This window comes from Condylura cristata, unplaced genomic scaffold, assembly GCF_000260355.1.
Source record: "Condylura cristata isolate star-nosed mole 26May11 unplaced genomic scaffold, ConCri1.0 scaffold00016, whole genome shotgun sequence".
Lineage (NCBI taxonomy): Eukaryota > Metazoa > Chordata > Mammalia > Eulipotyphla > Talpidae > Condylura > Condylura cristata.
In genome coordinates this window covers 29,119,015-29,134,543 of record NW_004567117.1, presented here as the reverse complement: position 1 = coordinate 29,134,543, position 15,529 = coordinate 29,119,015, and the positions used below count along the sequence as shown (strand labels likewise).

At 42.7% G+C, this 15,529-nt stretch overlaps 1 protein-coding gene across 1 annotated transcript in view; it reads left to right on the top strand.

Annotated features, from left to right (window-relative positions):
* EPG5 (ectopic P-granules autophagy protein 5 homolog (C. elegans)) overlaps nucleotides 1-15,529 on the top strand; it is a 95,905-nt gene that overhangs the window by 40,172 nt on the left and 40,204 nt on the right. The window contains exons 19-28 of the mRNA XM_004684003.2: nucleotides 518-658; nucleotides 2,575-2,719; nucleotides 2,952-3,149; nucleotides 3,480-3,590; nucleotides 4,514-4,636; nucleotides 5,520-5,686; nucleotides 6,447-6,668; nucleotides 8,414-8,537; nucleotides 10,945-11,089; nucleotides 14,885-15,056. Coding sequence (XP_004684060.1) covers nucleotides 518-658; nucleotides 2,575-2,719; nucleotides 2,952-3,149; nucleotides 3,480-3,590; nucleotides 4,514-4,636; nucleotides 5,520-5,686; nucleotides 6,447-6,668; nucleotides 8,414-8,537; nucleotides 10,945-11,089; nucleotides 14,885-15,056 — 1,548 coding nt within the window. The remainder of the gene's footprint in view (nucleotides 1-517; nucleotides 659-2,574; nucleotides 2,720-2,951; nucleotides 3,150-3,479; nucleotides 3,591-4,513; nucleotides 4,637-5,519; nucleotides 5,687-6,446; nucleotides 6,669-8,413; nucleotides 8,538-10,944; nucleotides 11,090-14,884; nucleotides 15,057-15,529) is intronic.

The window sequence follows — 15,529 nt, the reverse complement described above, 5'->3', positions numbered from 1 at the left end:
ATGATCTTTTCCAGCTCCATCCAAGTTGCTGCAAAAGACATGTGTTTCTCTTTTTTGGTTGCTGAGTAATATTCCATTGTATATAGGTACCACATCTGAAAAAGTAAATTTTTATCCCAAAGAATTTTGCCAGTTTGTACGTGTGGAGTCTTCTGTTAGTGTCATCCCCTGTGGGAATGTGCAGACAGTGAGAACCCTGAGCCCCTTAGCACTGTTCGAGAAATAAAATAGCACTGTGGCAGGTCCTCTGGACTAGACATTCGCTAATGTGGTCATTTTGACCTTGTGCTATTTGAATTGGGCATGACACTTCACTTATCTCACCTTTAGAAAAAAGATACAGACAGACTTTTAAGTTCCTTTGCATACTTTCAGAGTTCCAGTTCTGATCTTCCTGTATGAAGACTGGTACGCAGTAATGTGTTGGAGGCCTGAGAGCTGGGTGGCATGGAGGCTGATCCCTCGGGGGGAAACGCCCAGCTACTGGATGTGCTCATTGCCTTTTCTTTTTCCATAGCATCGAGAAGTTCTGTGCAGAAGGCATCCCACTGTTGGGAATTCTGGTCCAGACGAGGCATTTGAGAACAGTGGTCCATGTCCTGGATAAGATTCTGCCTTTGTTCTACCCTTGCCAATATTACCTTCTGAAAAACGAGCAGTAAGTGGACAAGCCCAGCAAGTACAAATTTCTTTGTCCTCTGGTTTCTCAAGTAAATCATTGGAGTGATTTTTCAATAGTGTGTTTTTTATGAGGCACGGGCTTCCTACTTAATTGAGAATGCAGGTTGGTGAACAGTGATTCCACTAGTGGTGCCAGTTTTATTCTCAGGAAAGATATTTTCTCTTCTCATTTACTTCCACATTCCTTTAACTTCCAAATAACTGCTGTTTCCTTGAAACCCAGGGAGTGGTGCTTCTGATAGTGAGCAGCAAATGGCTTTGCCAGTGTAGCAGTAGCAAAACATGGCACTTGTTCTTGTCCGCCGGGTCAGGCGCAGTATTACAAACAGCCACGAGACCCAGGGAGCTTCTCCTCCCGTAAGGCAGGCTTAGCCTTGGTGAGAGGAGGGTCTGAGGGGGCCAGGCTGGGGAAGAGCGTGAGCAAAGGTGTAGAGGTGGGATGGGAACTACCTGTCTGGGTAGCTATGGGGAGGGCCGATGTGGGGGACATGGGTTCCATCTGGGGCACTGGCATGTTCCCATGTGTGTCATCTCAAGAGGGCCTCAGGGTGGGAGTGGCTGGGAGAGCTTACTAACTCCAGATGCCCCAGCTCCTCCCAGGAAAGTCAGCTTGGTGGGAATGGTTCAGGCTCAGGGTCCTTTTCTTAAAAATTGACACTCAGGCACCAAGCAAGTCTGGGACACTCATCTTCTGGTTAGTCATGACTTCCAGGACGGTTAGGGCAGGCTTGTGTCCTCCTTCACTTACGAATGTGTGAACACAGGTAGGATCCCTACTTTTCAGAACCTTTGTTTTTATTTGTATACTGGGACAATACCTCTCTTCATAGAAGTGGGTGTAAGGAGATATATAAAGTACAGTTCTTGGAACATTTATGAATCGTGTATAGATGTTTATTATTTTTAAAAGATATTTTAAAATTAGACCAAATGGTTTATTTATATATCCCCCCCCCATTAAATGTTGAATAATGATGTGTTTTTCTAGACTTTTCAAATGCTTCTTCCTTTGTAGCTTCCCCACTCCCCTCTAAGGCCTGCACAAGCTTGTCCCCTAAACTCTTTCTAGCACGTTATTGATGATTTTGCATGGTAATTTCTCCTTCATGTGGTAGTGGGCTTTGGGGCCTGGACTGTGCCTCTTGTGACAGGAAGAACCTTTATGCGCAATAGCAGCCGAGTGTTGCTGCCCGCTGTGTCCCGCCACGTCTGTGCATTGAGGAGCACAGCGTGACCCCAGCCAGGGCCCGGGCACTGCCTTGGGCACAGACGTTAGCGTGTCCTCAGTTGCCAGATATTAGGGCCGTGAAGGAAGACGCTGGTGCTGTGAGCAAGGGTAATGGGTTTGGAGTATTTTAGGTGGCAGGCAGAGGTCAGGACATGTTCTCTGGGGAAGTGGGGGCAGGTGGGGTGTGAGGGGTGTGGTAGAGCTTGCCAGGTTAGCTGCTGCGGAGATTTCAGGCAGCAAATCCAGCAGAAGCAGAGGCCCTGAGAGAGGAAGGAGCCTGGTGCACCCAGGCACTGAGGTCACATCCATGACTTATTGTGGGGGTGTCACCCTAGCACCCCGTGTGCCTCCCAGTATCAAGTTGACACCTAATACAAGATTGCAGATGGTTTGCCATCATCTGTGTATTTGTTGTGGAAGTAGGGAGTGTGGACTAGATAAAGGGAGCACTTGGGGGTGTTGTTTTTCAAACTTTTTTAAACTTGCAAGTGTTTGTGTGCCTTGGATCTGTTGGCTACACTTCTGCAGGTTGACGGAATTCTCTTAACCCAGACAGAGCTTTGATTAAAAACAGGACCTGTATTTTTTTGTTCCCTCATAAGTAATTGGACATTCTGTTGACTTGTGGTTGGAAGGTAAAGTGAGTTGTCCTGTGTGCTTGGCAGGTTTCTGTCACACCTTCTCCTGTTCCTACACCTGGACAGCGGTGTCCCTCAGGGTGTCACGCAGCAAGTCACCCACAAGGTGGCACAGCACCTGACGGGAGCCAGCCATGGGGACAACGTGAAGCTTCTCAACAGCATGATCCAGGTCAGGACCCTCGTAAGCCCCTAGGTACACCCTCGCCCACCTTCCAGTCTAAAGCCCCTAGAGCTGACACATCTATGTGTTGGTCCTTCCAAAGCACTTTTCACAGTGCTTTCAGCCAAAGAAACCAACAGACGCAGACTTTGTAGTGGAGGTAGGTATGGTTTTGGTGGTGGTGTCTTCAAAGGAGAGTCTGGTTAGGAGCTTTCACGTCACCTAAGCTGCTTCTCCACAGGCCCACATATCTGTAAGCACCCAGCCCAATGAAGTGGGCCCCGTTGCCGTGTTGGAGTTCTGGGTGCAGGCTCTGATAAGCCAGCATCTTTGGTACCGAGAACAACCCATCCTCTTCCTCATGGACCACTTGTGTAAAACAGCCTTTCAGCTGATGCAGGAAGACTGTGTGCAGAAATTACTCTACCAGCAACATAAGGTACACCTACAAGGGCTTGTATTTGTGCACAGGTCACAGTGCCACTCTGTTGCCACTGCCTTTCTTAAAGCTTTCCCTGAACCATGTCTGATTCAGTAGCCATAATCCACTAGTGCAGGTGCTTGTAAAGCCAAGTTGGGCGCCCTGCTCATTGCATCTGACTGTATTACACTGCCAGGGACTATTGCTGCAGGTGGACTAATTACTGAAATCAGGTCTTTTCAGAATCTTCCACTGTAGTAAGAGAGTTGTGCATTTAAAAAAAAAATTCATGGATAAGTTTTTTTTTTAAAACCTCCTCTCGCTGTTCACATCTTCTCTCTGGTGTAGAACGCTTTGGGATACCACTGTGACCGGAGTCTCCTGTCTTCTTTGATGAGCTGGATTGTGGCAGGCAACATCACCCCTTCCTTCGTGGAGGGCTTGGCAGCACCCACTCAGGTATGGGTGGTCCTCCCAACGAGGACCTCTTTCCTCTTTTAATACTGTTCACACCCTCACTAACACGCTATGCTAACCTAAAATAGCTCATTTATTTAGTGCTTACAATGTGTAAGAACATTTTTCTATTCAATCCTCCCAGTGGCCCTTTGCTGAGTTTGTGCTGTTGTGGTTCCGGTTTCACAGAGGCCGTGACTGAGGGATCATGGAGTTAGGTGACTGACTCAGGCTCAGGCAACTCATGATCAGGCTTGTGTGCCCATCTGACTGTGGTGCCTGCCCGGGCATGGCACAGTGGTTAAGAGTGGGTGCCAGAGCAAGACTGCCAGGGTTCAGTCCCCAGCGCTGCACCATGGGCAGCTGGCTTACAAGTGATGCTATGGAGTGGACATCCTCTTTTGCTATAGTAGTCTTTAGTAGTCTTTAGTCTTTAGTAGTCTTTAGTCTTCTTTTCTTTTTAAGATTTACTTATTTATGCATATAGGAGCTAGGGTTCAGGCCAGAGATGGGGTGGGGGCGGGTAGGGTGAGTGGGAGGATTCACCAGAGACAGAGTGGGAAGCAGATCAGGCAGATCGACTAAAATCCACTGCTGAGGGGAGCAGCGGATGAGACAGGAGAGGTCTGCTGCTGTGTCAGTTCCCTGGCTGGGGATCAAACTCGTGTTGCACTGGCTGCAGAGAGGGTCATAATGCTGCATCTTAACTCCTATGCCACCAGGGAAGGCCCGAGTTAGACATTTTCACTCCTCTGGTTTATCTAAATTTGTATCTGTGACTAGAAAAGAGGTTAATTTTAGAATACATGCCTAAAAATATTTGGTGAGTGAGATCTGTGGGAAAAATGTGAATTTGCAGATCATTAGGTTAGATTGTGTCCGAGCCAACTGTTCACCCCCCTCGTGTTCACCTGGTACCCCCACAGGTTTGGTTTGCATGGACAGTGCTGAACATGGAATCCATCTTTGAAGAAGACTCCCAGCTCCGAAGAGTTGTTGAGGGGGAGCTGGTTATAAATTCTACTTTTACCCCCGACCAAGCTCTAAAGGTGAAAATCGTGCTCTGTACTTGAGTGGTAGAACGGTTCCTGCTGGGATGCTGAGGGGCTCACCTAGTGCTGCGCACCCCTGTGTCTCCGTTTGTTATGAATGTTGAGAAAGTACAGTAACCAAACCAAACTGAAACTGTATTGGAGTGATACTGCCTCCCCGGGATCGTTGAACCTTGCAAGTCGTAACCTAATAGTGGGAAGCCATGCTCATCGTGTGAGCTGAGGAGTGGCCACTGTTTGGAAGTAGTTTCCAGATGTCCCACGTGCACTGGCACCCCCTGGAGAGTTTGTTAAAATCAGATTCCTAGGTCCCAGCTTCTGAGATTATAGGTTTCTGAGTTTGGAGTGCAAGCTACATTTATTTTAAAAAACTCCCTAGTTGATCTTTGGACTCACTAGAGTGTGAGAAAGACAGAAAAAAGCTGCAGAATTCAAGACCTTCTTCTTAGGGTCCCTAGTATAAAGTTTGCTTTTGGCTTCCAGAATTTGGTTAAGGAATTTATCATTCTAGGAAGTCCTTTTACAATCTAAGTTTTCAGGAGATTGATAGTTTGACAGTGAAACGTACTTTGTGCTATAGCACTTTACATACAAAGGACTGTAAAGGTATCTGAAGAAAATGAAGTGAGATTATACCACACCCTTTTCATTTCTGAAGTCTGAAATGTTCTGACAGAAGAAAAAGCTGCACCCCATGGCTTGATAGTAAGGAGGTTAAAATTTAAGCTGGTAGGTTAGAAGAGTAAGTTTTATATGACCCTTGTTTTATAGTACTAAAGTATAACAAAATATTTAGCATTGCATTTGGATCACTTAGGAAGAGTAGCTGTTCGCACTTGTGTTCGTTCCATGGGTGCTCAAAGCCCCGCCTCTCTCCTAGAAAGCCCAAGCACAGCTGAAGCTGCCCATCGTCCCGTCCCTCCAGAGACTGCTGATTTATCGCTGGGCCCAGCAGGCCCTCGTCACGCCGTCTGATCACCCCCTGCTGCCGCTCATTTGGCAGAAGTTCTTCCTCCTGTATCTCCACCGCCCCGGACCGCAGTATGGGTACGTGCCGGAGTTGTAGCATGCTCCTGTGAGTCCTTTCCTACCTCTGCTCTCTGCTCTGTTCTTACCCGGTGGCAGGTGAGTTAGATTCATTCTCTGACCAGGAGTCACCCGTCCTCCCTGAGACACATTTATTAGATAAGACCTATCTGGAATTTTCAGCAGATCTCATGCAGCCTCTTACTACCTGCCATGCCCACCGAGGTGCAGGCTGCCTCGGAACCGTGTCAGGATTAGCCTAGCTCCTCTGGAGCACAAAGGGAGAGAAACTGCCAGACTGACTGCTGGTGTGACTGCCACAGGGCTCACCCAGGGGCTGTGGCTAGAGCAGGGGTGCACCAAAGCAGGGTCATGACTGGTCGCCGTGGACTTGCATGAGGGTGCCCAACATTTCCATGGGGCAGAGAGAGGGGCTGGCCAGCTAGAACTGTTCATGCTACCATTACTCGGTAGCTCCAGCTCCTTGTTTAGTCCCCTCATTTCTTTAATTCTCACTTTGTCAATACACACGTACATTTTCTTCAAGAACAGAGACTGCTTTTAATCTATTTTGTAACTCTAAGTGGTGATAACATCTTGAATTTGCTTAGCATTTCATGCTTCCACATACACCATCTTGATAGAACCTTATAATAACCACTGGGTAGAAACAATCACTATTAGTTGAATATGGCAGATACACAGTCATAGCAAATTGACTTGTCGATTGAGTGCCAAGCATCATGTGTGGCTCTTATAATCTGTGCCTGTGTTTTCTAAGGTTACCCATAGACGGTTGTATTGGAAGAAGGTTTTTTCAAAGTCCTGCTCATGTCAACTTGTTGAAAGACTTGAAGAGACGCCTGACCGAGGTGGCCGACTTCCACCATGCTGCCAGCAAGGCCCTCCGAGTTCCAGCAGAGGGCAGTGAAGGGCCGCCAGTGAGCCAGGCGGGCACCCCTGGTTATCTGACTTCTCCAGAACTGCACACCGAGCTTGTGAGGTGACGTAGTGTTATTTAACCACTTACATTACAGGTACTGTGCTAGAGCTGTCTCTTGTGTTATGGACTGCTGGACACTATTCTCTTAACCTGACAGATTGAACTCGGAAGGTGGTTTGACTGCAGCTTATATCACGTGATTTTTCCCGTTTCTGTTTCTCTGGAGACGTGAACCAGCAGTCTGGATGTGGCCCTATAGAATACTTAGAGTCTCAGTGGAAGAGCTTCACCAGCGGACTGATGTCCTCTTCTGTTCTTTATATAAAAAATAGGAACAAACCAAAATTATTGCTCAAAGCTGGTAAACAACTAGTAGAGTCTGCTAGGAAAGTGCTCTAAAAGACACAAGTAACCAAGGCAGGCTTTTTTCAGTAGAGTTCATAGACCTTCTAGAGGACTGTAATACTCTCCCAGAACTGCTTTTAAAATTGGGCACAAATTAACATCCCCCAAAATTAGAATGCTCAAGTTTGGGCCCCTTTTCACACTGCTTGTTCCCCCTTGATTTAATAAACTTGGTATGTCAGGTATTAGTCTTTCAAAGAAGACTGCATCAAAATAACGCTTCCCAATTAATCCTGAATATAAAGATGGTGGAGATACCCAGGGTTTTGATCCAGCACTGAGAGTTCAGACTTGGCTATCTCAAAGCCCCTCGAGCTAATCTCTTAACCTCCAGAATGAGTTTTTGATTTCTTGGAACCCTTATCTAGCTTGCTTGAAGGAAAACTTATTTTTAACCAACCTTAACCAGTGGAAAGGATTTATCCTTGAGCATTTAAATCAGCCAAGAAAGTCTTTGGCATCCCTTTCTGCCGTGGTATGTGGAACTATGGCTGGCATCAAGTGACTGAATTGGAAGCTAGAGAGACCTTAGTGCCAGCTCTTCTCCCTTAAGAGCTTCAAAGCTTGGTTCCTTTCTCTTTCTACACAGACTGTCATGGAGGTAGAGGAAATGATTTTTCACTTTCTTGGGCTAAGCCAAGCCATACCACCTCCAGGTTCCGTACCAAGGAGTTAGTGTGCTGCAAACTCCTCTGGTGTCTGTTGCTGCAAACAACTGCTTAACATGCCAGGGATCTTTGCCACTGGACTGTGTGTTCCTTGTTACAACAAATGAAACATCAAATGTTCTTAAAAAAGTTTTTATGGGAAAATTGAGATTTACCTCGACCTTTTTCTCCGGGCTTTGTTCTAGTCCTTATTGGGAAGTGGGTGCACACACGCTGTGAGCTTTATGATCCCCTGGGGCAAGAGATAGGTCATAATCGGAATCTAAAGCTGGCAAGTTCTCCTTACGCATAAGTTAAATTAGGCTTTTAATGTTTTCTCTGAAAGACAGTAAATGTGTTATTTGAATGTTACTTAAACTTTCCAAGCACTAAGGCTCACTGTGACTGGATTGCCCAGGAAAGAAAAGCTCTTCGTTCAGATCTGTGTTAAAATCACCTTCCCTACTTGTTCTGTATGCTGTTCCCTACTGTTATCATGGGGTTTAGAGTCTTTCTTCACAGTTTTGTTTGTTTCAGCAGTTCAATCCTGTTTTAGTGATCTGCCACCCATGTTTCTCCCCTCTGGACCATGATCTTCTGGAGAATGTGGTGGTTGCTGGAAAAATCTTCTGTTCATTATGTGCTTTTCTCCTGTGGAGTGGTGCCTGTGTCCCCAAAGATATAAGAAACTGATATGTATCTGCACATCTTTTTTATAGTTTATGTAATTATGTGTTTTTTTTTCCCCTTTAGGCTCTTCAATGTATATATGTTATGGCTAGAAGATGAGACTTTTCAAAAAGGAGATACCTATATCCCTTCTCTACCAAAGCATTATGATACTCACAGGCTAGCAAAAGTGATGCAGAATCAGCAGGTGAAACTCTCTTTCTTTTGGTGTATCTGACTGTAATTTGAATTGGTCACATTTATAATCCAATGGTAAAACCACTTACTAATATGAAAACCTGGTTACCTAAATAGTCATTGTTTTTGTGGTTTTTGTAAGTTTTAAGTGGTGTTGTTGAAGAATTATTCCCTTTTGAATCTTGGCTCCTGTGCGAACCCACCTAAAGAGCAGAGGCTTGATCTATGGCTTCTCCTGTCTCATAAACACAGTCTTCTTCTAACTCCATTCTTCCTTGCTTGAAAGTGTCAGCTTGCTGAATGCTCTTAAGCCATCATCTCATTAAGAGTCAAATGGTTTATAGTAAGTTAATTGCATGGAGGAGTTAAGAGCTCATCTTTGTTTACTTTGGAAATGATTTCCAGGTATCATAGTTTTTGGTTGCTATTCTGGAGACTATCAGTTTTAGTCTTAACATATTCTAAGCTATTTATTTGTGCCCAAAGATGTCTGTGGTCCTTTTTAAAGCCAAAAACTTAAGTTTTTCTAAGTTTTCTGTATTCTTCAATAACCATCGTGTGTGTGTGTGTGTGTGTGTGTGTGTGTGTGTACATATGTGTGAAACTACCTCTTTAAGACTAGATCCTTTCCTGTAGGGACTGAAGTCTGCTGGGCTTTGACCCAACACTTAGGAAGACCTAAGGCGAGAGTTTAACTTGGAGCTTTAAACTTAGCCACTTCCTTATTACACATAGTATTTCACCTCTAGCAGTCATCTCAGACTTTCTTCTATTTTCTTTCTTTTTCTCCCTTTCCATCTTTTTTCTTTCCTTCTATGATTTTTTGTTGTGTACCTTTAAGTGCCATGTATCTCATGCCAGAGATAGGAAAAGAAGCCTGATACAGACCCTGCCACCACAGGGTTCACTGTTAAATGGGATCAGCAATTTTCACCTGGTGATAGACTGGTATGGAATGCACAGGGCTTGTGGGCCTTAGAGGAGCAGTACCTGGCTCAGACAGGCAAGAGTGACTTTTGAACTAAACCCTAAAGGATAAATGAGAGTTGGTCAAATTGAAGGGAAAGGCCTGGTGATGGAACAGTGGCAGATGTCACCAGCAGAATGACCCATGTGTGCAGAGCCACAGCAGGTGAGAGAGAATGGTGTGTTCTGAAAGGTGCAGCTAAGGGCATAGCTGTTCAACAGGGCAGATACAGCCAGAGAGGTGAATAGGGGTCAGATTTCTAAAAAAGTATTTATTCTAAAGTCTTCGTTTGGAGAGCTATTGAAAGAGCAGGGGTGATTAATTGAATAGGTAAATTATGTTGAGGAAAAATTAGTAGGATCAGCCAGAATTTTAGATTAGATAGACAGTAGGGTTGGTACAGTAGTAGGATTGACTAGATATACAAGGACTCTCAAATTTGTAGCTTTAGCAGCTAGAGGTGCTGATAGCAAAATTAAGGATACTGGAAGAGGAAGTGCCTGAGAGGCTTCAAAGAGAACTTTTGGCAAAGCTTAGGGGATGTATTAGCTTAAAATGAAGGAATGGAGCAGTATAATAAATGTGAGTATGTAGAGTATTTAGATGAAGAGGATTGAAGGTGGTCCCCTGGGATATAACAGCAGAGAAATAAGGCTGAGAATATAAGTGCAGAGAAAATAAGGAAAAATTATTATTTAAGCCATGGTATCCTGAAATTCTCTGAGTGCAGTTCCTTACCTATCTTAATGCTCTACCCCACGATGTTTAATCTATGGACTTGTGTGTAGTAGGTACTTGGCCAGTGCTTTAAAACTTGTTTCTTTGATATTGATCTAGGTTTCCAGCATCTACAAAATTAATTGCTTTTAAAAAAATATCTTTGCAATTTGATTTGATCACTCTTATTTTTATCATAAATTCAAGTTAAGAGTTGTTTTGTCCTTTTGTAGATTCTGAGTCATTTACCCATATTTTAGTATTCAGAATATTTCAGTTTTCTTCTCTAATCATTAATCTCTGTCAATAGTTATTTTACATCATGACCAATTCATAGGAGGCATATATACACAGTACATATATATATATATATATATATAAATTTTATATATATTCCCTAGCTGTATGTATGTGTGTGTACATATATATACACAGGGTCTGATATAGCACATGGAACATTTTGGTGCATTTTGGATTCAGGCTTGTGATCAGGCTGATTTGGAGTCTGTAATGCCTTATGCATGTTGGTTTGGAAAGATTGTTAAAATTATTTTTCTGATCCTGGTACACAAAAAGTTTTAAGGTTCCTGCAAAGATTTCAAGAGTGCCCATTTTAAGTGTAGTTCATCCTGTTGGAGAATTTGCATCACTGATTCCCTTTATGGTTAAATTTATAGTTTTATGTGAATTTATGACTCATCTATGACATGTCAAATCTTGTGCTTACACTTAGGATCTGTGGATGGAGTATTTGAACATGGAGCGCATACATCATGAGTTTCAAGAAAGTGTCAGTCTGTGGACACAGGCCAAGCTTGAGTCCCATTCCACACCCTGCAGTTTGTCAGTGCAACTGGACTTCACCGATCCTTTACTGGGTGAGTCAGTTACCCACTAGCATCTTTGGATGGATGAGTGAACCAACAGATATGATTTATTGATTCAAAGCCATGGAGAGTTAATTAAGGTTTGCACAATGTATCTCTCCAGTGAGAATTCCTTTTTTTAGGCATCCATTGTTAATTCTCTACTTTATTTAGAGTTAGGTTAGGCTGTGAGTAACAGAAAACTCCAAACTAGTAATGGAGTCTGGAGGCCAGCAGTTCAAGGCAGTAGTTTTATGACCAACAAGTCTTTGGGGGCTCCTGTTCCTCCTCTTCTGCTGTCCCACTAATCTCATCTGTAAATGCACTGAGGCCCAAAACAGCTGCTCAAGCATTCCACTTAGCAGGACACTTAGAAGCTGCTCACAAATTTTCTAATTTCTCATTGCCCCGACTAAGGCATGTGCTTCTACCTGGCTGGCAAGTGACATACTATCTTTGTGTTTCATTTTCTCTATGATGCCTTAAAGATATTTCAATTGACTTAAAAAACTATGTAAAATACAATTTCACATTCAGTTATTTTGGATTTACAGTTTTAAAATTTAGAAGTTTTTTTCTTTTATAATCCCTTTTGTATTATATCTAGAACTCTTATCATACAAGTGGATCATGTTCCCAAAGTTTCTAAGTTGGGTGTTTTATCATTGTGTATTTTGCAAGAGAAACCACTTTATAAATTATCACTTCACTTCTATGCGAGGCCATGAAAGCCCATTTAACTAGCAAAGGTGATATCATACTGCACAACAATATGTAATAGAAAACAATATTTGGAGTCATTTTTAATTACTGAATGTTTTAAGTGTAGAACATGGGATTATAAATAAAATTTAACAAAATATTATAATGTATACTATAGTAGAATGCTGAAGTGATTCTTCAATATTCAAAAGACAAAAATATCTTTCTTATTCTGCCACTACCCAGCTCATTAGCTGTGCACTCAGAGAAAAAGGAGAACCTTTTTTGACTTTATTTCACTGATTTGTAAAAGGATGTTGCTGAACTGTCTTGTGTAAGGCTGTAAAATTCTCCCCTCCAAGATCTTTCTCCTTGCTTTTACCCCTGAAATAATAGTAGGATTTTTTTTCCTGATTATACAAGTTATAGATGTTCATTAAAAAAAATCAACAATAGGGCCCTCCCTGGTGGCCAGCGGGTTAAAGCACTGCACTGAGAAGCTAAAGCCACTTCCGCATGAGTTCGAGCCCTGCCTGCCCTGGAGGTGACCACATGGCGTGGCAGACCTCTCCTGACCCTCTCGCTGCTCCCCTCAGCAGTGTACTTTGTCGATCTGCCAGTTCTGCTCCCCGCTCTGTCTCTGGTGAATCCTCTCACCCTCCGCATCTCTGGCCTGTACCCCAGTTCTGTATGAATAAATCTTTAAAAAAAAAAAATCAACAATACAGAAAGGTATAGAAGAGAAGGTATAAAAATTGCACTGAGCCCAACCTTACTCTCATTTCTATTCCTAAAATAGAATACATTAAATGAGAATAGGTAATATGGTTGTAGAAGCTAGAAGTTTTGAGAGAGAGAGAGTGCCAGATCCTAGCCACTAGGCCACCAGGGGGCTAAAGCTGGAAGTTTTGAATGCTTTTGTGAGTTCTCCAATCTGTGGGCTTTCATGATCCCTTAACACTGTCCTAAAAGACTGCTTGTTTTCTGTGGAGTTAAGCTAGGAATTTATTAAGCCTTAGTTTTTGTTCCAGATGCCATCCCAGTACAGGTCCTCTCCTTCCCTCCCTCCCTCTCTCTTGCCTCTCTGCCTTCCCTGGCTCCCCCCACCCCCCTTTAGTTTTTTGCGTCTGGAAAAACTCAGTTTTTTTTTTTTTCGTATAAATTTTTGCTAATAGTGTTTACAGATCCAAAAAATAAACCTACCAAATTATACCAAATAGGAAAGCTGTTTTTGGAAAGCAGGGTAAACCTATGTTTCATATGCATTACCTCAGTCCTTCCACCAGCCTTAGGAAGTTTACCTGTTGAACAGATAAGGAACCTCAGGATAAGGTGATGCGGTGGCTCACCAAAGTCATAAAGCTGGTAAGTGGCAGAGCCATCTGGCTCCCAGGACCTTGCTCTGCCCGTCTTGTTCTATCTCCTGTTCTGGCCAGCAGTACAGGTTGCAGTGCTAAATCAAATGAAGACTTAGATCTTGAAATAACAAGTTTCAGGTTTTTCTCACATGATAGTATCTTGTGGTTGTGACTGTAGGAAAAATTTCAGCCAGGCTTCACAAGTTATTTTATGTCTGTGACACTAACCTCATTTTCTGAATTAAATTTGTTTTATTTGCTTGATAATTTTTGCCAGTTATAACTTTCAGTGGTGATTACAGTTAAATATACTCTGATTTAAATTTTTCCCCTTTTCTTTCATATTTAAAATATTACCCTTGATTTTTCACTCATGGTAAGTTATATATGACTTGAAAAAGAGTGTCCAGTCTTCCCTTAGAATCAAAATTTTTTGAAGAAAATATTTCTTGAAGTAGACTTGAACATAGACAGGAGTTTTAGCCAGGGATGAACAGCCAACTTTGTTAGACTCTGGAGAGTGGCAGTTCTGGTGGAAAAACCCCAGCTCCAAGGGCCATCTCTTCCTTGACCTGTTTGGAATGTTAAAGTCCATCTATTTGGGTTGCAAACAATCAAGTCCTTCTAAGCCAAGTAATGTCATGGCTATATAAAGTTGTCTTAAGAATAGAATAGAAAATTGAATGCTATATCTGGAATGAAATCTGGAATTCATAGTCATCACTTAAGTACTTGTTAGCTTGACTTTAGTGACTTGAAACTCCCTCAACCTCTTTTGATCTTTGCGGCCTTACATTTGGAAAAAGTCAGCATTTTTCTTCATATTCTTCAGTCTCTGCTGCTTGGTATTTGCCTGTATAAGAAAGAGAGAGGACAATTTGGGATTTTTTGGACACCTATTGTGTGTTCAGCTCTGTACTAAGCATAAAAATAAAAACATTTGAATTGGATCAGTCAGTGTGAGGACCATGTGCAGTCTAGTGCAGAAATGCATGGAACAGGTTATTTACCTTTGTTTTTCTTAGGTGGCCCCTGATTTCTTGTTTGGACTCCATAAATCATTTTTTGAGTGAATGATGAATGAATGATAAGTTGATTACAAAATACAAATTCTGCAGGGGTTTTTGCTCATATCCTCACTCATTTCAGTTCTGCTACTCTCAGCTCTTCCATTCAAACCTTGACCTAACTTAGGAATTTTTCACTTAGCTATATTCCATAATGCCCATTTCCTTTTCTCCTATTGCTAAGAAGTTTATCTGGATGGTTGCATTAAGCTGTTTAAGTGAACTAGCTACCTTCCACTCCCCCAGATTACCGTCCAGATGATAGCTGACAACTTTCTCTAGTTTGCTTGGGAGCCATTTTCTAGACACCTCTTTAGCTAGGATCAAGTCTAAATAACGTAATATATCCCATAAGGCTGCTATGGAAATTGATGTGAACTTCATTTAGCTTTTTACTTCTCATAAAAACTTGAGAATAGGAATTCAACTTAATTATACCACTTGTTCCCGAGCTCCAAGCTCCTGGTAGAATGTTATTAAGCCTGTGTGTGCTCCCTCACAATTTACAAGTAACAGAAGATGATGATTTTATTCATTTATGCCTCTGGTAGTTTAAGTAACTATTCTGCTGATCTCCAGCATCCTTTTTGAAGGTACTAGACCAGGACTTTGTACCCATCTAGGGCATTATCATCCAGTAGAAGCCATCACTCAGTAAATATGACTTTATTTTCTTTCAGCTAAAGAAAGGGTTTTAAGTAACTTGCAGAAGCATGACGCTCCCCAGCCTCCCCTTGTCCTGCAGCCAGTGAGGCCTCCCGTGCCAGTTATCTCCTCAGCCGCGCTTCTGAGCCAAAAGGATGCCACCCAGCTGGTACGCACAGACCTGAATCATTTGCAACAGCAGGCCAGGTAAGACCGCAAGCCCTCCAACATCATGCTTCTTTCTTGCTGCTTTGACAACGGAGGGCTCTTATCAGCTCCCACCACAAGGGTAATTTCACCACACTGGCCCGGATGATTACCTTATTTAACCAGGTTGTGTCTTTCTTTTTTTATTTTATGGTGAAATTGTATGCCGCTTCCATGGACCAAAAATTTTACATGTTTCCTGTGGTGGCATTTTGAGTGTCAGCACTACCAGCTAAATTTTTCTTACACTTTCCCTGAGGACATTTTCTGATACTGCAAAGATGGTGTTAACAGGTGCTAATGAGGTTAACTTTAGTATTATAATGAGGTTTACTTTATTTTGTCACTGCTTTGCTCTCTAACTCTCCATATGCCTTTAAAAATTGATACATAGCTAATAAAAAAATTGATACAGGCCCTCCCTGGTGGCGCAGCGGGTTAAAGCACTGCACTGAGAAGCTAAAGCCACTTCC